Here is a 20834-nt window from a genome sequence, read left to right as displayed (position 1 = left end):
TAACGTCTCTTGACGGCCGTTACGTAAGGTGCCCCTCTTCGCGTTCTTAATTTGCCTCATTTGCAGTCCTCTCTTGTTCTACATCCGTGCGAGCGCTGCATGGCCCTCTCAGAAATCCAGAGGCAGGAGGAGGCCGCAGGGACAGTACGTGGCGAGATGAAGCTAATCCCTGCTCCGGCACTTGTTAGCGGATGAAGGCTCGTTACGTAAAAATACATCGGGGGGTTGGAATGAAAGAGGGTCAAAGCAGCAGCGGAGGCTCTGGAAGAAAGGCGCACCCTGCGAGTGCAACAGCGAGCGCATCAACAAGGCGGCCTCACACTTGATCCCCCCCGCTCTGCTCTTTTTGGTTCAAACGTGCGCACGCTTTAAAGTGTCGGCAGGAAATGAGCGAGGGGCGGTGTGTGGGGCTCCAAAAGATTAAAAAGCCTATGAAAAAAAAGAGTGAAGGATGAGGATAAACAATGAGAACCATCTTGCCGAGCTGCTGCTGCTGCTACAAATCCCAGCAGGTTCAAACGAGGAATGCAAGGTCTTTAAGGCATCTGTCTGATTCCCCATTCCATTTGTCTGTCAAGCGTTTAAAAGGGGGCCACTTTGAAATGCTCTTGTTTTGAGCACCGCCGCTCCTCCTGTTGGTGGGGGTTAATTAATATTTTCACGGGGTGTAGGTCAGCGACCCCCGCGAGGCGGCGCCGTTTGTGCGAGTGGGCACGTGTGACCCCGGGAGCCCCACCCTCTTTCGGTCCAACCCCCCCATTACCCCGTGCTTTCAAGAAGCAAGGCTCTCTCATGCATAATGCAGAGAGAATAGGGAGGCACTCATTAATAATTACTGCTGCCTTTGACGGATGGAGAAAATAACGACGGGGGCTGTTAAAAATGGAGAAAGCGCATGAGAGATGGCTGAGTTGTTTTTCTTTTAGGGGGGGGGGCTTGTGTTTATTGCCGTTGTGTTTCTGTGAGGACTCAATTCTTTTGGGATTGGTTCTGGAGTTGGAATAATCAAAAGGAAGGCTCGCGCTGTGGGTGGAGCTAACTACTAGCTGCTTTGATTGGGGAGTAACTCCGCTGATGATTGAATAAAATAGAATCAGGCTTTTTCAATTCTGGTTTTGACTGTAGCAGCACACAAGAAAAATGTTAAAGAATCAAAACTGTAAATGTACAGTACAGTAAAACCCCCTTTATCGTGGGGGATACGTTCCAGAACCATTGGCTATCCCACACGCTTTATTAAGACACATTGTTTAAACATGTTGTAAAGATTTGATCACAAAATAAATTGTTAGCATGAAATATATAGGAAATACTAAACATATTGTATTGTAGTGTCTGTTGCATATTGTATGTGCCTTTAAGAGGCAAGGCCCAGTTGGGTGGCATGTGATGTCAACAGTGATACCTGCACTTATGAGCGACCCAACTTATGTTTTTTTGTGAGCCATCGCTTGCATTATTTTTTTTCACCTTGAATTGCGAGCAAATATTTGAGCTACAAGGGCTAAATGGTGGCAGCAAACTTCACGACCAGCTGCAAATAGTAAATCAATATTTTAAAAAGACGCCAAGTGCTGGCTTCAAGCTGTTTAGTCACACTCATGGTTTAAATTTATCATAAACAAAAAACGAGCTGAATTACATGTTGTGCATTTGACGTTTTTAATATGATTACATAATGCAAAATGACATAGACAGGCTAATGAAACTGGCAACGATGGTAGGTGTAACCCTTTAAGCAATGGTTATTTGAAATCAAACCCAATGTAGACAGATAATATAACAATACTCACAGGCATATATTTTTTATCTTCTGCGAATAAACGACTGATATTACTGTAGTTTACTGAGTTTAGGAGACCATCTGCTTTGTGTATTTATTTTTTAAGTATTATACTTCCCACTGGTGGCCAAGGCACACACCAGAAGGAGCAGCACAATGACAATCGGCACTGAAGGGTAAAATAATGATGCACAGACCGTTTAATTCTTTACATTATATTCAATTATGTTACTGTGGAGAGCTGGTGTGGGAGGTTTACTCGCCTCCATACACGGCATGGGCTCTGGTACCAGTCCTCTTGAGAGGGGTTGGACTGTTTTCCACCCTGGAGTTGCCCACGGTGAGAGGCGCCGAACAGGTGTGGGTATACTTATTGCCGTAAGGTCGTTGGTGCCTGTCGTGGCGGCAATCCCAGAACCCGTTGGTGGACATCAGCAGTGAGGGATGCCGTCAAGCTGAATAAGGAGTCCTATCAGGCCTTTTTGGACTGTGGGACTCCTGAGGCAGCTGATGGGTACCGCGCTGGCCAAGCGGAATGCGGCTTTGGTGGTCGCTGAGGCAAAAACCCGGGCGTGGGAGGAGTTTGGTGAGGCCATGGAGAACGACTTCCGGGCGGCTTCGAGGAAATTCTGGTCCCCCATCCGGCGTCTCAGGAGGGGGAAGCAGTGCACCATCAACACTGTGTATAGTGGGGATGGGGCGCTGCTGACCTCGACTCGGGACGTTGTGAGTCGGTGGGGTGAATACTTCGAAGACCTCCTTAACTCCACCGACACGCCTTCCCATGAGGAAGCAGAGTCTGGGTTCTCTGAGGCAGGGTCTCCTATCTCTGAGGTTGAGGTCACCGAGGTGGTTAAAAAGCTCCTCGGTGGCAAGGCCCCGGGGGTGGATGAGATTCACCCGGAGTTCCTCAAGACTCTGGATGTTGTGGGGCTGTCCTGGTTGACACGCCTCTGGAACATCGCGTGGACATCGGGGACAGTGCCTCTGGATTGGCAGACTGGGGTGGCGGTCCCCCTTTTTAAGAACCACCAGAGGGTGTGTTCTAACTACAGGGGGAATCACACTCCTCAACCTCCCTTGTAAGGTCTATTCAGGGGTGCTGGAGAGGAGGCTCCGTCGGGAAGTCGAATCTCAGATTCAGGAGGAGCAGTATGGTTTTCGTCCTGGCCGTGGAACAGTGGACCAACTCTTCACCCTCGGCAGGGTCCTCAAGGGTGCATGGGAGTTCGCCCAACCAGATGATGTAGTTCTGTTGGCTTCATCAGGCCGTGATCTCCAACTCTCACTGGAGCGGTTCGCAGCCGAGTGTGAAGCGGCTGGGATGAGAATCAGCACCTCTAAATCTGAGACTATGGTCCTTAGTCGGAAAAGGTTGGAGTGCCCTCTCCAGGTCGGGGATGAGATCCTTCCCCAATTGGAGGAGTTCAATTATCTTGGGGTCTTGTTCACGAGTGAGGGAAGAATGGAACGGGAGATCGACAGGCGGATCGGTGCGGCGTCTGCAGTGATGCAGACTTTGTATTGTGGTGTAAGTCTGTTGTGGTGAAGAAGGAGCTAAGCCGAAAGGCGAAGCTCTCAATTTACCGGTCGATCTACGTTCCTACCCTCACCTATGGTCACGATCTGTGTGTCGTGACCGAAAGAACAAGATCCCGGATACAAGCGGCCGAAATGAGTTTCCTCCGCAGGGTGTCCGGGCTCTCCCTTAGAGATAAGGTGAGAAGCCCGGTCATCCGGGAGAGGCTCAGAGTCGAGCCGCTGCTCCCCCGCATTGAGAGGAGCCAGATGAGGTGGCTCGGGCATCTGTTTAGGAGGCATCCTGGACACCTCCCCGGTGAGGTGTTCCGGGCACGTCCCACCGGGAGGAGACCCCGGGGACGGCCCAGGATACGCTGGAGAGACTACGTCTCTCGGCTTGCCTGGGAATGCCTCGGGATCCCCTTGGAAGAGCTAGAGGAAGTAGCTGGGGAGAGGGAAGTGTGGGCTTTCCTGCTGAGGGTGCTGCCCCCGCGACCCGACCTCGGATAAGCGGAAGACAATGGATGGATGGAAAGATGATTTGTGATAGTGATAGAATAATAGATAGTGAGCTAAGTATTGCAATCCTGTCATTCTGTTATACTGAGTATTGGTGATATTTTAATGTATTGAGGCTACTATGTTGCAATATCTAACAGCAATGAAGACAGACAGTAAGAACGCATGAAGAAGAAATGATACAGAGGAGAATAAAGAGTGAGAAATAAAGTGTTGAGGCTTTCACGGACGCCAGAGCTGCTCAGTAACATCACTTGTGAAGAGCACACAAGTTGTGACATCTCTTTGGCCTCCCTATCCACGCATACTTTGCCTTGGTCCTCCAAAAACACTCTGATGTAAAGCTGATGAAAATGTTGACGTGCATAGATGACAAAGAAAATGAACACACACCCACCTACACAAGTACGTAGACCGGCAGGCCGCAGACGCTGAAAGTGATCGCCGAAATACATTTGGCTCTGTGAATTCAAGATGTGGGATGATGACATAATTGTGAAAACCTTTTAGATGCAAATTCAAATGGGTACACGGTGATTGTGGCACTTATGCTCGCTATTGTGTGTCTGTGTACGCAGGTATGAAGCAGCATGCCGACGTCGGGACTCAGTTCCGTTCGGCCATTTACACTTCCAGCGCCACTCAACAGGAGCTCGCTCTGAACAGCAAAGTGGCCTACCAGAAGGTATGCATGCAATACAAAGTCATAGCTTTGGGGTAGTGACGGCCATATTAATCAATTAACAGACCTTTTCATAATGTTTGTAAAGGCGACAGGGTACTTCCGAGTGACTACTGCTGACTTGAACTGAAAACGATGAGCATACGATTGTGTTTGCGGTTTCGCCGCGAGATATACCACAAAAGGTTTTGGGGTTTTTTCCGATTTACTTCAAAATTAATCGAAATTAATCCGGCGTAACCTGTGGGTGATGAGGATAAGTCGAATGGAATGTCATAAATAGTTATCCACACTCCAGAGAATATTGCAAGACTGCTTGGAGGCATAGTAGCCACTTTGAAAGGGACAAACTGGGACGCAAACCATCTGGTTTATGGAAGGCATTTTCACACAGATATGTATAGAATATTAAGTTGGGCTGTCTTTGATTAATTTAACAAAACTAATGTCAGCTCTACAGAGTGCTAGCTATTCCCTGTCTAAAGAGTCATTAATGTGCCATTCATCCGAGCAACAGAAAAGCCAAAGTCCCCTCAATGATCTTGTTAACTGTGTCAAAATTTCCAACACATCTATTCAACTTCATCAACTCACGTGTTCAAATGTAAATTGTGGGCAGCATGCCGTATCCTTTTCAAGCAATTTACCTCATGTGACATCTTCTTTTCGGTGTTCACTTTTCACATTCAAACTACGGCGGTTGAGAAGAAGGGTAAAATAATCCTTTAAGCCATTTACCCTGTTTCAGAAATTGCTCTACCTTGGTCTAATGTCATGTAAGGGTTTGTTTACTAGCGGTGCCATCGGAGCTACAGCCACCTGGAAGTATGTGTTACGTCACGGTGAAAAGGTCTATAGATTAAGAATTTGGTCAAATGTGTGGCATTCATTGTTGCTTAATCATGATTTACCCCCCCCCCCCCCCCCAAAAAAAAATATTTATTAATGCCGATATTAATAGGTCAAACCCTATGATCCCAAAACACTTTGTAATTTCAAACTCATCTTACAACATTACCCTGTGTAAAGCTAGTCTTTGGAACTGTAGACATTTCTTGTCAGCGTTACCTTTCGTAATACTTGGCTGATTTTTCCTAGTTTTGAGATATGTGGAAATTATTCTCATAGTCAAAACAATAATCATATTGATTTTGAATAATTCATGTTTGGGTTCAGTTAGTTTCAGTTTCTTTTCAAGAGGTTGGCTGGTCGCATTTTTCAACCGCCACTTTCAAATTTCCACGTGTCACTTTCCTATGTGACCTTATTGATTTTAAATGATTTTTTTATTTGGCCCAAAATGGCTGTGTCAAAGGCCTTTTCAGTATTCTCCCACCCACCATTTTCAAACCATCATCTCCAAGCATTCTGAAATGATTGATCTGTCTCGAAAAAAAGACCAGTATTGATTTTAAACGGTATGTGTCCCGAGATTTCTGATTTCGCTGAGGTAAAAGTTCACATCTTGTCTCACATCACATCTCTGCTGGTCACAGTTTTCAACCAATCCTTTTCAAACATTCATGAGAGAGAGAGAACCTTATTGATTTTTAAAGGATATTTGACCTGAGAACAGTGGTATCTTAGGTCAAAGAGAAATAATGTTTCATTTAAATTCCCTGGCATCAACCATTTTTTTCCAATCACATATTGAAGAATAATTTTTCGATAAGCAAATTATGTACATTTCCATGTGAACAGGCTCACATATTGATTTCAAATTATATCTGCCCGAGGCTAAATTTGCTTAAGATCAGATCAGTACTTCTCGGCAACCCTCGACTGGTCAGAGTTTTCAACTGATCCTTTTCAAACAGGCGTCGAAGCAAAGACCTAATTGATTGTAAAGGATATTTGACCCATGGTAACTGTGGTAGCTGAGGTCTCTTTCACATGTTTCATTTAATTCAAATATTGATTTTTTTGGGGGGGATGAGCAGATTTGTCCAACACAAGGTCAAGTTGACACGTTTGTCCCCGTCCCCAATTTACGATTTTCAACCCATCATCTCAAAGAATTCATAGATTATTGTTCAGTCAAATAAATACTTTTAGTCTGATGAAGTATTGATTTCAAACAATATCTGTCTGAAGATTTATCCACAGTAAAAGATCAAATCAGTACATTTCGTGTCAATTGCTCTATTGGTCACAGTTTTCAACCGAACCTTATCAAATATTCAGCCGCTGGAGAGAAAATATTTTTTTCAAAGATATTTGACCCAAGGTAACAGTGGGAGCTGATGTCTCGTTTAATTTCATTAAAATGTTAATTTAAATAGAATAATATGTGGGTTTTTTTTTTTTTTTAAATGAGCAGATTTTGAAAAGTATCCAACGCAAGGTCAAACTGTTTTCTGTTCGGCGGTCTAGCCATGACAAACGTCTCCCCTAGCCTCAAAACACTATTTGTGTCAAAGAACGTTTTATCTTAATTGATTGTCTGAGTTAGACACAGGAAAATATAAGATCTGTTGGTCAATGTTAGATTTCAGTGCAATTTTCAATAAAACATGTTGGAGCGTCCACTAAATTATGCTGTACACATCATCACTGCTTAAATTAAGACCCACTTTAATTTTAATATGGAGTTGTTCTGCTCCCATTGAGCAACATTTCCAGATTTCAAGTGTGCTTGTGTAGCCGCTAAACGTAATGTGTGGTGTTGTCCCATTTGTTTGAATAACAATGGAGTGACTGTCTTTGGAGTGGCGACTTCTCTGAGTCGGACGCCGTTTAGTTAGGCAAAGCCACCTGTGTTTAGTTAATTGCATCTACATCCTCGTGCTCTACAGCCCTCGTGCTGAAAGAGCACAAGAGGGTGCATAGGTCGTTGGAGTGGCGCACGCCGGGCTCCCCCCCTCCCGCTTTTGTCGCATCTGTCCGTCCGTCCAACTCTCCGTTGATCCTCCCATCAGCTAGCTGTAAAAGCCATTCAGAGGGGAGCGAATTACTACCGTCCTTTTTAACTTAGGGGTCAGCCGTCACAGGCCAAGGGGAGTTGGGGGGGGGGGGGGGGTTTCCATGACGATGACCTCCAACCTTGGCCTTGGGCTGAGGTCGGAGGTGATAGAGGGATGGCAGCTGAGACCAGGGCAGTGGGAGGTGATTGAAGGCAAATAAATAGAGGAAGGTAATAAGATAAGAGAGACAAGCGGGACAACCTATCAGCTGATGGTAACCGCCCCCCTAACACACCCACCACTGACAATCAGCTGACCGTGACCCATCTTCACAGCACATTCGACCGTTATTACAGTTATAAAAGCTCAATGATCTATATTTTGAATTTGTTTTATTACTAAATGTTTATTGTTGCACTGTGGTTCCATAGAAGACAGAAATTTCACATATATTGTAGAATATATTGTAGAATTGACAATAAAAGATACCTTGAATAAGTAATAACGTTTCCGGGACTTTGCCTTCTAAACAACAGCTGATCATTTTTGTACTTTTTTTATGCGAACAAAGCTTCGGTCAGTAGTGAAAGAAGCCCATTAATGTGGAAAATCAGAATCAGCGGAACTTCATTTTCAACTGTGGTGTACAGTGTGTAAGAGGGGTAAAACAACAACAACAACAACAAAAGTTTTTTTACATGTCCTCCCTAAATCGCAGATTTTTACCTTTAGCCGATTGGTCTGGAGTGTATCCTCCACGATGAACGGGATTTCACTGCACATGTACTGTTACACCCCTACTGGTGCTTTAGATCAACAAATCCAAAGTACCACTAATGGCGCATATATGCAACAAAAAGCCCTTCGTATGGAGCGTATTGTCTCGTCAGCTCCCCAATTGACGTCTGAGAGTCTCTAACCTAGTTCCCGCTCACAAAACACACATTTACAAACATCTGACAGCCTCCCTTCTCTCTGTGCCACCGAAAAAGACGCTGCTGACACCACCGATCTGTCAGCGACTTCAGTGGCGCCGGGCTCCGCCGGGAACGCAAGTCTGACGCGCTCGGAACCAAAATGGTCGCCTTGCCGCATTGACGCCCCCCCACTCTTGCCTCCAAAATGGCACTGCGCAACTACAGTGTGCGCCTCCGAAAAGGCCGTCTGCTGTCTTATCGAAAAAAAGCCAGCGCGCATTTGATGAAGTGACAAGACAAGAGGGAGTGGGTGAGGTCAAAGATAAGAAGAAAAAAAAATCCAGACACACACACACGTGCAGACATACATTTGGTTCATACCCTTCCAGCCCGATGAATAATTAACTCATATGAAAAGTCTCTTCTGCAGGGCTTTTAGTTTCTTAACTTCAGCATTGGGGTTGCCTAGGGAGGGAGGTCGGGGGGGGGGGGGGGGGGGGGGGGGGGGAGCTTGTTTAAGCACAAGAGTGGGGAAGGGGAGAAGGGGGTTCTTCTATAATGAAATTTGAAATTTGCAGAACATCAAAGGCTTCTGGAGCCAAGCGTAGAAGAGGAGTGCATCTCACCCCCGTCCCACCCCCACTCCCGTCTCACCCCCTTTTTCCAGCTTTCCTCCCTTAGACTCATCCTCACCCCACATCTTCACCCTGCAGGCCCTGGGAGAGGAGCGATGCGAAGGGTTGATTTGAAAGAGGGCAGGGTGGTGGCATGAAGCTGGCTTGTGTGTGCGTGTGGTGTGTGGTGTGTGGTGTGTGTGTGTGTGTGTGTGTGTGTGCGTGTGTGTGTAAAAAAACAATAGGTTTTATCCAGCCAACCTGCACATTGTGTACGTGCGTGTGCAAGGCCTCGGAGGGGTGAGTGTACCTTCTGATAAATCAACTTAATAAGCTTGAAAGATAGAAAGGAGGTCGTGGGGGTTGGGAATGGGTTTTTTTGGGGTGGGGTGTTAAAATGGTGCATAATGCGTGTGTGAGTTTTCCAGCCGCGCAAGGTCACGTCTAGACTTTTTTCGAAAGTTCTCACGTTTGTTAAACACAAGTGTGGAAAGGGGAGGACCGAATCTTAAGCGTTGATTGAAAAAAATTAAAATCAAAAAATGATCTCCGAATGTGAGCGCGGCGGCGGTTTCCCGCTTCACAAAATGTAGGAGTGCTCACTGAAGAGTAGAGAAAATGGATGCCCGACCCGCGCTGTAAAAGCAAAGGGGGTAAACATACCCCCACACACGTTCACACAAGGATGGAATTTCATGTTCTACTTTTTTGACATATCGGAATTTTACAAGCAAGCAATCCCACGTTTGATTTTTTTTTTTTTCCCCCTTCCTCCATTGTACCACATCAATGTAAGATTTCCCTTTTCAACCTGTGTGCATCCCTTTTTTGTGTATGGCCACAAATTAAAAAAAATCCATAAACTTGGACTTCTGAGGCCTCTAAATATAAATTCTCTCTTTTATTATTTCTTTCCTTTTGTGATTATTTTATTGATTAAGGTGGGTGCAATCCAAACATTTCCCCACACGAAAACCAGCATTAAAAAAAAAAAAATGAATTTATTTTAGAATATTGGAAATAATTACTAAAATATAATTTTCACTTACATTCAGCAGATGTAATAAAAATACAGCCAAGCTCAGTCCATATCGCAATGAACCAAAAAATATGCGACGTCGCAATAAGCGTCTGCGTCGGGATTAGACTGAGGCGTGATTACATAAATCGGCAAATTGAGGTCATATCCGTCTTCAAATGTCTTCACCATGAGTCATCGGGTGTCACAAAGTTGATGTCAAAGCGTGGCCGCCGGCCTTCGGAAGGCGGGCGGGGGGAGGTTGCGGGGTGGGGGTTGACGGCGGTGACACAGTGGGGTATAGGACCCGCGTACATTTCCACTCTCCGCTCCACAACCTCCGCCCTCTCTCGGGGTGTCACGTCCTATTTGTGTTGCAGGGGCCCGTGTCTCTCTGGCAGTGGTAAAAAGGGGGGCTCGAGCTCTCACTGTCTCTCATTCTCTTTCTCTGTTGCTTAGCTGGAGAGCAGGGAGGACTCGGTCGCACGAAGCAGCGGTCTGAGCGAGGGGGAACGCGGGTAGAAATACACCCGGTCGGCCATGTCGTTGATGGGGGAGCGTTTCCGACAGGCATGAAGGAGGCCGACTGGGCCGGGGCGAGCTCGGAAACATGTGCACGCGCACACACGCACACAAAAGCTTGTTTTCCACTGTTGTGGCAGTAAGACTGCACTAAACAATGGAAAACACCGATAGTTGTCCTGCTACTTTTTTTCCTTGCAAAGATGACGAGAGATTGCATCGAGAACAGGTGTCACACTCAAGACATTTTAGGGCGAAAGCTTGCCATAATTTTTACCTTGACCTTGATAACGAGCCTTAAAAATGAGGATAACCAAATGTAAGGGCAATTAGGTAATGCGATGGGCCGATTATTCGGGTTTCCACACGGAACGTACAGTATTAGATTAGGCGGTAGTTCTGAAACTGGAGTCTGGGGACCCCTGGGGTTCTGCATAATTGCAATGAAATATATCGGATCATTTTAAATAGCGTATATCTATATGGGGACCGGTGCATCAATAAAAATAACATAATAAACCAATTCCTCCTCTCTACTTCGGGCCAATCACATAAATATTATATCCCTGCATAAATAAAGTATCTTTTTTTGTTCGAACAAAGGTCATATTTATGAAAGAATAAAGTCCTTTTTTTTTGAAGAACAAAAAGTGGGGGAATATAGAGACCGTGGAACACGTCATCACCAGCTGCTGTTGCTTCTCTTTCATGAGCCCGTCCCGTCTTGGGGTAACGGGAGACACTAACACCTGAAGTGTGTTTCTTATGTCCAGTGTGCGCCATTAAATATTTTTGAGTCGCTTCAAAAAAAACTTTATTTGGGGTTTAATCAAAGGGACTTTAAATGGTGACAGGTGTGTGCTGACTCCCATTTAACACGAGTTTAAATGTGATTGGATAATTCTGAACACATCCATAGTTGTGTAAAAAGTGCACACTTGTGCAAAAACATTCACTTTGTTTATTTTTTCCAATTGAGTTGTACAGGTTATAGGTTACTGAAATGGTGGAAAAGGTTTTGGTCTCATTTCTTTATATCACAAAAACCTGGCATTTCAACAGAGGTGTTTAGACTTTTTATATTCACGGTGTTAGGCAGATTAACCTGTATTATAAATCGGACTGCTAATATTGTCTCTTAAACGCAGCTTTCTTTTTCTTGCCCTCCAATCGCAGTGCACAAAAAAACATTCACACTGATGGACTTTCCAAGTTGTCGGCCCTTATCTCATTTTTGCCAGCTTGTGGGCTTACTTTTTTCAACTACCGTATCACGTTACCGAGACGAGTGGTTTGACGTGCACAGAGGCGCACACTTTGATCCCGGTACCCAGTGGTGAGGAGTCAGAAGCACTGACATACATTTATAACCTGAATTCGAATAGATGTTCAATGAAATTTTATGAATTTATTGGACTATTATCTTCATTTCATAGCGTTTCTCTTGGCTGTACTGCTTCCATTTTTTGTCCAATCAGATTTCAGCCTCAGTATGTTGCCATGTCAGTCTACTCTGTCCAGGGTCTTCAGAAGAATGAAGATGGTGCTGGCCAAGCTAATTTAAACGATAGCAATGGGACTGTGTCTTTAACTAATTGTATTTCAAATGTGTCCTAACAGGCCCAAAGGTTCTGGCCCTTCCAGGACATCAGAATGTTTTCTTTTTACATCGGATTGGTTGGTCAGAGCAAAACTTGTTACAGCCAACTTTGACTCGCAAAAAACGTCAGTCGTAATCTGGACACATTAAAACGTTCAATAATCAGCGACTCTTGTGAGTATGATGCATTTTATTTGTCATGTTAGTAGATAAATATTGATTCTGAAAGGTTCCAGATGTATGTATATGTATATTGCATTTTTGTACGATGTTTATGGTTTCTATCACTGCTATGTGATATTAAGAGGTGGATTGAATCAGGTAAATCCCCACTGAAGTCCCAGGTACCAAATTGAGTACCCCTAAATTGATTCCCGGTAAACTCCTGAGCCCCTTCCAACCTCAACCTTAACATTTGCCATCCATTTCTGTGCACATTCATCTCACACTCTTGAGCTCACAACTTGACACAAATGTGACAATAATGTCCGCACTATTACGCTTCCATCACGTAAAGATCTCGACATCTCGTTCACGCGGACTGTTTCGCCCTCCTTACGGCTCGCTCCTGCTGCAATCAAGCGAGGGGAGCCACGTCAGGTTAGCCACGGCGGCGTGTGGCCCTGCATTCTGATTTATAGATCTAAAATGGCGGCCGTGTTGTGACTGCCGTAGGATGGAGCGTGAGGGAGGCTAGGTGAAGGCAGGGAGGGGGTTGGCGTAGCTTGGATGTTATGTTTTCCCCCCTCCCCTCCTCCTGCCCCGAAGGGTTCGCTACCGCCGTGGTTCCGTGGTGATGAGTGGTTAATTAGGCCACAGCGAGCCGAGCAGCGTTTGTGCTAGCACGCTGTTTAATGTTGCACATGCTGCTGTGTCACGCCGCTAAAAACGCTTAAACGCGCGTCCCTTCTGATATTCCATGCGCTGGGATTTGGCTCGCGGACGCTCCTGCAAGGGGATTAGCGCCTTCACATTGTAGCAGGCAGCTGCCGAGGACTTGAGGTCAGCTGTTGCCTCAGCCTCTCTGCAGGGTGCACCACTTTTGATTTAGCCGACCCTCTGCGGCAGCGCCCCGCATATCAAGTACCACGCTGCCCCCGTGTGGACAACCCGAGATGGCAACTACCTGACTGCCTGTGCAATCATTTTCACTTATTTTGGGGATCTGATGATCATTCTTGGATCCATCCATCCATTTTCTCCACCGCGTGTCATCATTAGCGTCACATGCAGAGGTGGCAAAGTACAGATACAAATGTACTACTGTAAAAAAAAAAAGTTTTTTTAAACATCACTAAAGTGGAAGTACAGTAAACCCCCGATAACAGTGAAAATACATGGGTAATTGACAATTGACAATTAATTTGACACCCCCTCCACCCCAAAAATGTGTGTACTGTATTGTAATAATGATGCCACAAGATGACAGCAAAGGACTATTTTTGTCTAAATGAAGCTCCTCAACTCACTTAAGCACCAAGATCCCACCAGATGGTGCCAAAGAAATACAGTTATTGCTTTGGCCTCAGCAAAGAAACTGGAATTAGGTCGGTTTTCAGCAAAACCACAAGATGGTATAATTACAATAAAACATTTTTAACATAGTAGGCATTGACGTTATATTTTCATCACCTTTGTTTCATGGCACAATTACAAAAAAATCAAGAGTTCCTAAACACAGGGAGTCCAAAAACTGTCCCTGGAGGCTACGTTAGTGCAAGTTGTGTCTTCAACGACAGATACCTGTCCATGCGGAGAATTTTTTTTTTTTCTGATAAACACTTTCTGGCAATAATTCCTCCCCAGCTCCCAGAAGGTGAAGCTTCTCATTTCTGGATCGTTCCGATGTGTGAAGACCTCGACTCGAGCTACTTGTTGCCCACAGCCGGTCCCAACACGCTGCCAACTTGTTGTCTTCCCGCTTTGATCCGTAGCCGCCTGGATGCTGCGGTTATTTGATGGAGAAAATCACACGGCCCTGCTTCAGCGAGAGTCTGAAAGCGTTTGAAGTCTCCTCTCAAGGTGTTTAGGAAAGTGTAAGTGCCAACCTGCGTCGTAAAGAATTCTCAACAAAGAGAGCGGATGATGTGTCGTCCCGCAGCGGGGAAACCGCTGCACTAGAAAGAAGACTGTGCTCCTTTCTTCTGTCACTCAAACGCTTGCCATCCTCGCCCGACACGGAAAGTTCACACGTGATGCGCTGCAGATATAAAACAGCGTTTAACATTTGTGTGGGTTTGCAGGAAGTTGAGAAGTTCTTTGGATTTTTTTGTAAATGCATTTTATGGATTTATTGGTTAGAGCGTTAGAGCGTCAGCCTCACAGTTCTGAGGACCCGGGTTCAATCCCCGGCCCCGCCTGTGTGGAGTTTGCATGTTCTCCCCGTGCCTGCGTGGGTTTTCTACGGGCACTCCGGTTTCCTCCCACATCCCAAAAACATGCATGAATTGGAGACTCTAAATTGCCCGTAGGCATGACTGTGAGTGCGAATGGTTGTCTGTTTCGATGTGCCCTGCGATTGGCTGGCAACCGGTTCAGGGTGTACCCCGCCTCCTGCCCGATGACAGCTGGGATAGGCTCCAGCACGCCCGCGACCGTAGTGAGGAGAAGCGGCTCAGAAAATGGATGGATGGATGGATTTATTGTTTACGACTTTGAATATTCCATCAACCCAAAGTACAGTTAAGCCACGCCTATTTGCAGTTGGCTATTCACCGTTTTGCGTTTTTTATTTTTTGTTGTTGTTCCCTGTAGAATCTATTCCCCCCAATTCACTAAAAAACTCACCTTCTTGTATTTTTGTGCTCTTTCCGTAGTGCCCTCAGATGCCACAAGATGGGGCCAACGCCCTGGCTAATCGGAAAGTAGTAATTCATGTCAATGAAGTGTTGTTGAAGTGATACATCGTAACTGAGCCTGAGATCTTTGTATGTCAGAGAGAAGCTAAGTTTTGGCTGGGTTGTTAGCGGAGGTTGCGGAGAATCTTTCCCACCTCTGCATGTACACGCACACTTCCAGTGCATTTTTATTCAATCAAATCGTCTGTGTATCATTCATTTGAAGGGTAATGTTGTAGAATGAGTTTGAAATGATCATAGTAGGTTATGCAGTATGTATATGGTTTAAACTACTAATACAATGGTACCTTATTCTCTGCGTGTCTGAGCTTTTAATTTACATGCAACAACCATTCACGCTCGCATTCGCATCTAGGGACAATTTCGTTTTCAGTGACCCTAATATGCATGCTTTTGGAATGTGGGGGAAGCTGGAGTACCTGGAGAAAACCTGTTTTTTGTTGTTGTTGTTGTTTTTACCACACACAGAAGTTTGCCCACCCCTGCCCACTGTAACTTAAACAATTCAGTTGTAACGTACACAACAAACTAATCTTTTTTTGTTTTTGTTTTTTTTTGTTTCCCTATACTTTTGGGATAACTGCACTGTGGTGTCACACTCACACACAGGAGCTGGAGGCGAAGGGCATGGATGCCATCGCAACAGAAATATTGGAGTTGCAGCAGTTGTACTACGCCGAGGACTACCACCAGCAGTACCCGAAGAAGATACGCCAAGGCTATTGCGGCCTCAAAGGCACCGGCATTTCCTGCCCCGTCGGAGCGGGGAAAGAGGAGCCGTAAGCAACGCTACGGAGGATCACTTAAAGGTTCATTCTCCCGTGATTGAGGCAGTGACAGAAACAATCAGTTCTGCACCACCTTAGACTTAATAGTGACTACTATAGTGAGTGATGTAATCAAAGGTTAATCATGTTTAATCAACACGTACTGTGAAGCTGTGGTTCTCAAACTTGGGTCCCTGGACCAACTATAACATGGTGTTCTGCAAAATAATTGTCAATACATTATGTCGTAAATTTTCTTTTAAAGCGCATAACTAAATTTAGCCACCGGCACGCCACTCAAGAAAACATACGAAAGTAATGACTTCTGCCTACCCCACTTAAGGTTTTGGCTAATACAAGTTCTGATATGATTCTAACCTATCACATAAATCTGACACCCCTCGAGGCATCCAGCATTTCTGGCTCTTTCACGCTCTTATCTTGTAGAGTTGTACAGGTGAGCTCGGGAAAATATTTGCAGCTTGGAAGCACATACTGCGGCTCGAATGTTTCTAACGTGGCCACATCGCTGCTTGTGCAATGTAGAAATGGGACGCCATGTCTTTGACATTTGACTGTGCGATTGCCTTCCACCGGGCTCCTTACTTGCTATTTGGAAAACGACGGGAAAATGATTCTGCTAATGTTGGCTGATTCTTAGTGGGAATTAAACTTAGTGGTGAAAATAGTGGCAAGAGGGCTTAGAAATAGGAACATAGAGACACTAAATAGCTAAGTCGGCAACAACGATTGTGTTATTGTGAAGTAGCTTCTCTCTGTTCATCAGCTGCCGACTATGGATACATATTGGATGTAATTCACTTGAATTGGGTTAGGTTCCCTTTTATTAAACAGCTCATGGATGCTTAGATTGAATTGTCTTGCATGAAGCCATTTTGTGTTGGATAGCTAATCCAATTACACCTGACGAAGTTCAGATCGGTTTCTCTTTCACAGAAATTGGCAAGAAAGCCTTTAAGTCATCGGCCTATGTAACTGGAACGCTCTACCTGTTCGTATTAATTTGTTGTCCTCACTCCATAGCTTTAAAAATACATTGACAATTAGGTTTGAAACAAGATAATAATGTCTGTGTATAATTGAATGCACTGTCACTCCCCTCTGTCTTACTTTATTTTATCTCTATTCTTATCAGTAGTGGTAGCAGTATTTTCAACTTATCCTATTGTATCTTTTATTTTGTGAGACCCTGTCGTGAATGAAATGTTGCAACTCCTTGGGGTTTGCCCCATGTAAATAAGTGTCAACTTTTCAAGCGTTCCACAAAAAAGAAATAATCCTTGTGGCATTTAAGGGTGCACAGTGTAGTTAGGGTTACTTGGCGTGAGGAATATAAGCGAAAAAAAATTCCCCTGTAAGGGGTCCCTGGACCCAAAAAGTTTGGGAGCCCATGCTGTAGAGAAGAGACAAAAATAATAAATATTCCGAGCAGTTGAGCTCAGTTGGGATGCAGTAATAGTCTTATTCCACATGATGGCGTCATATGTTTGTATGGCATATATGTGTAGCCAGTCTAAGTAACAAAAATGATATTAATAACTATTTTTAATGGAAAATGATATTAGAATGTTTTCAATTAAGCAATAATGTAGTAATAATTGATTGTGTTGTATCATTTAGTGGTTGTAGCACATCACTATAACATAGGTCGAATTTATCCAAATAATAGTGCTTGAATAATTGTTGACTGATATAATTTACATAAGTCAAACTTGGGAAATGACACATTGTTGTCTGTGTTGATGAGGTGAATTCCATCTGGCTGCAGATTACTCATCACCTGCGCAGCGTCGTTTAATTTAGTGCAAATGAGTCACTAGCGCAAACGTTCCCACTGAGCGCTCATCCTGAACCATGCCATGTAACGTGGACGTATGGAGAAAACCCGGCGTATCGACATAAAATGGGTTCTCTTTCAAATAAATGCACACATTGTCGTCGTACATTTAAACAAATCACTCCCTCAGATTATTTAAAAATGAAAATCACACACAGATCGTATCTCCAAATAAGCCTTTTGGTCAACCGCAGTTTTGTTTCACACCGCTCTCATATTTCCCCCTCCCTCCTCTTATTATGTGTGTGTGTGTGTGTGCATGTCACATCCTGACACCTGTGTGTAGGTGTGGACCAGGGCACACGTGCAGGTGCAACCTCTCGAGGCCTATTTTCATATTGGGACAGATATTTTTGCATGTGTCTGCATGCAGCAGTGTGTGCGTGCGTGCGCGCGTGTGTGCTGTGGCTTGCTTGATGGAACCACACTGAGAGGTATGTGGTAGGGACAGCTAGTTGCTCTCCGGCACCTTGTTTAATTTAATTTGGCACGTTGTCGTCTTTTTGTGCGTGTGAAAACTATTACCTCCTTAACTAGAATGATCTTAGACCTCCGCCAAGGCCGAACAATAGTGCCAAACAGAGATAGGTTTTTCCTTCCTAGCATAGCCGCAAGTATAATATTGTTTGTAAGTGAAAGCAGAGATGAAAACAGCAAGTGCTCCTAAGTGGTGGTTAGTATTGTTTCATTTCAGTTCTGCCAGTAGATGTTGATTATGCACAAAAAGGCAAGTTTGTTTTTACTGTGTGTCGGAAATTTTCCAGGACTGGTGTCACAAAAGATATAAAGTATTTCAAATACAACCCACAAACTACAGATTTTCCCCTTTCGAAGTAATGCTCCTGGAGTCCTAATGCACTTTCCCGACATTCTCTGCCACCTTCATGGACTGCTGGAAGGATTCTTCCGGGATTCTCCGCAGCTCCGTCATCATGGCCATCTCGATGTCGTTCGCATCTTCAAAACGGGTCCCCCTTTACGACCCTAAGTTGGGGGGGAATCACACTAAGCTAGGACGGGAGAGTAGGGAGGTTGATTCAGAACGGCAATGTTCTTGTTATCCAGGAACTGTAGGATGCTCAGGGCACTGTAAGCAGGCACAATTTGTCCCGCCACAACTCTCGTCTTGCTCACTGAATGAAGCAAATGTGTACTGACCCACATCGAAGGGGAAAACTTGTAGTTTGTGATTGTGAAGCCAGTCTTAGCACCTTTCTGACGCACCTCATATGCATCAGTCATACGCAAGTGCTTTACAGAAGCAAATAAATAATGATTAACTGCAAGATTCAATGAAAAGATGAAAATCACAATCTCATCCCAACATAAAAGCAGGATAAATGGAGAGATAAAGAAAAACTGTACAATGACAAAACACGTAGGTGATCAAGTTCAAATCACAAAATAAAAGCAAGATGGTGAAAACAAGAAATTATCTTTTTCATTTATGAAAATTCAACAGTGAACAATAAGGCCAGAATTGAATACGGACAGTTTTAGCACATCTCAGCTGACAACTGATCTCAAAATAGTAAAGGAATGACAATGTCTTCTTAAGTTTCCATCTGTCATTATAGTTTGATAATTTCATATTTTAGCACTCTTTTTTGTCCTTTCCATTGTAAAGTTATACCAAAGTGTTCAACTATAACTTCCCACTTTTCAGCACTTTTTCTTTGAACTACCTTAAATATGCTATGCTATGCAAGTGTTTATCATCAAACAATTATATTAGAAGAATGCAATGAGAACAAAGAAAAACAACTTTTTCCAATTACATTGGATTAGGACACATGTCAAAAATACATGACTGAGTTCATCGTCTCTTTTGCATATTGCATATATAATGCTCGGTGAGGCGGTTTACTTGCTTCTCAGTCAAGCATTTACATATCTGACGCAGCGAGTCGATGCATAGTTACCCCCGTAAAATTGTTACATGAGTACAAAGAGACGTTAACTGCTGTATAACTGGTTAGTACTTGGATTGGAGGCCTCCTGTATAATAAAACTAAAAGTCAAACTACTCACCCTTTGAAGACACCAGGTTTTTGCAGACTGCTCCTTTTGGTGTGGAAATAATCCTTTAGATGCCTACTGAGCTGAAATCTCACAAGAGTTGAGGATGATCGTTTGAACCCCCCCAAGTTTTGTTCGACTTACAAGGTGTTTGTTTTCTTTTTTCAGAATTGTCTGGTTGAACTGGAATTTTGATTCAAGGTTGAACGCTTTGGCCGTAATTCCAAAGGGAATGTTAGTCACAAACAACACCAGGTGAAAGACCATCATACCTACAGTGAAGCAAGATGGGAACAGTATCATGCTTTGAGACTGTTTTTCTTTAGCTGGACCTGGGGCCTTAGTCAAGGTGGAGGGAATTATGAATTGTTGAAAATACCAGTCAGTGTTAGCAGAAAACCTTCAGGCTTCTGCGAGAAAGCAAAAAAAAAAAAAAAAAGCCCTACTAGAACATCTGAAATTTATTGGGGGTTAATCAAAATCAATCAATTGATCAAAGACACTTAAAATGGTGGCACGTGTGTACTGACTCCCACACATCATGTTTGGATGTGACTGGTTCGTTCTGAACACAGCACCAACCTAGAGGGTGTGCACACTTGCGCAACCGCATTACGTCATTTGTTTATTTTTACTTCCCCTCTCAAAAGATTGTTTTTTGTTTAGGTAATAGGTCACTATAATGGTGGGAAAAAGTGTGAAATTATTTGTCTTGTTTTTAATATCGCCACAACCTGGCATTGAAACAGAGGTGTGCAGACTTTTTATATCCACTGTAGTTATGTAGGTAGATAACAATATAGTACAACAGCAAAGTACAAAGAAACACAAAGAGCAGCATTGAGGAGGGATTCAAAGAAATTGAAATCTAATCTCAACAAGGAAAAACAGATAAAAAGCATGTTTGGAAATGGATCCTATGACTCAAATTGTTATTGTGCGTTCTCTTTCTGTCTTTTGTTTGCAATGAGAGATGTAAACGCATCCATGAGCAGGAACCAGGCTTTGTGTGTGTGAATGCGTGTGTTGAGACTGAGCCCATTGTGTGCAGATGGGCCTTTAATGGGCCAACAGCTGGCCGCAAACAGGGCGGCGCTCCAGCCGGCCGGCTGCTCGTACCTCTCTCGCTGACCTACTCTTTGTAATCTAAAGAGTGTGTGAGCCACGCTTAACACTGTGCTCTCTTAAGCTCTACTTTCTCCTTTTGTATGCAGTCATTTTGTTCAATGTACAGAAACATAAAAATAAAAACA

At 44.1% G+C, this 20834-nt stretch overlaps 1 protein-coding gene across 1 annotated transcript in view; it reads left to right on the top strand.

The window, feature by feature from the left end:
• Positions 1-15720, top strand: part of msrab (methionine sulfoxide reductase Ab) — a 39051-nt gene extending 23331 nt beyond the window's left edge. The window contains exons 5-6 of the mRNA XM_061696913.1: positions 4402-4508; positions 15547-15720. Coding sequence (XP_061552897.1) covers positions 4402-4508; positions 15547-15720 — 281 coding nt within the window. The remainder of the gene's footprint in view (positions 1-4401; positions 4509-15546) is intronic.
• The last annotated feature ends 5114 nt before the right edge of the window (positions 15721-20834 follow it).

This window comes from Phycodurus eques, chromosome 14 (assembly GCF_024500275.1).
Source record: "Phycodurus eques isolate BA_2022a chromosome 14, UOR_Pequ_1.1, whole genome shotgun sequence".
NCBI classification, from domain to species: Eukaryota; Metazoa; Chordata; class Actinopteri; order Syngnathiformes; family Syngnathidae; genus Phycodurus; species Phycodurus eques.
This window is presented reverse-complemented; position numbering and strand designations above follow the sequence as displayed.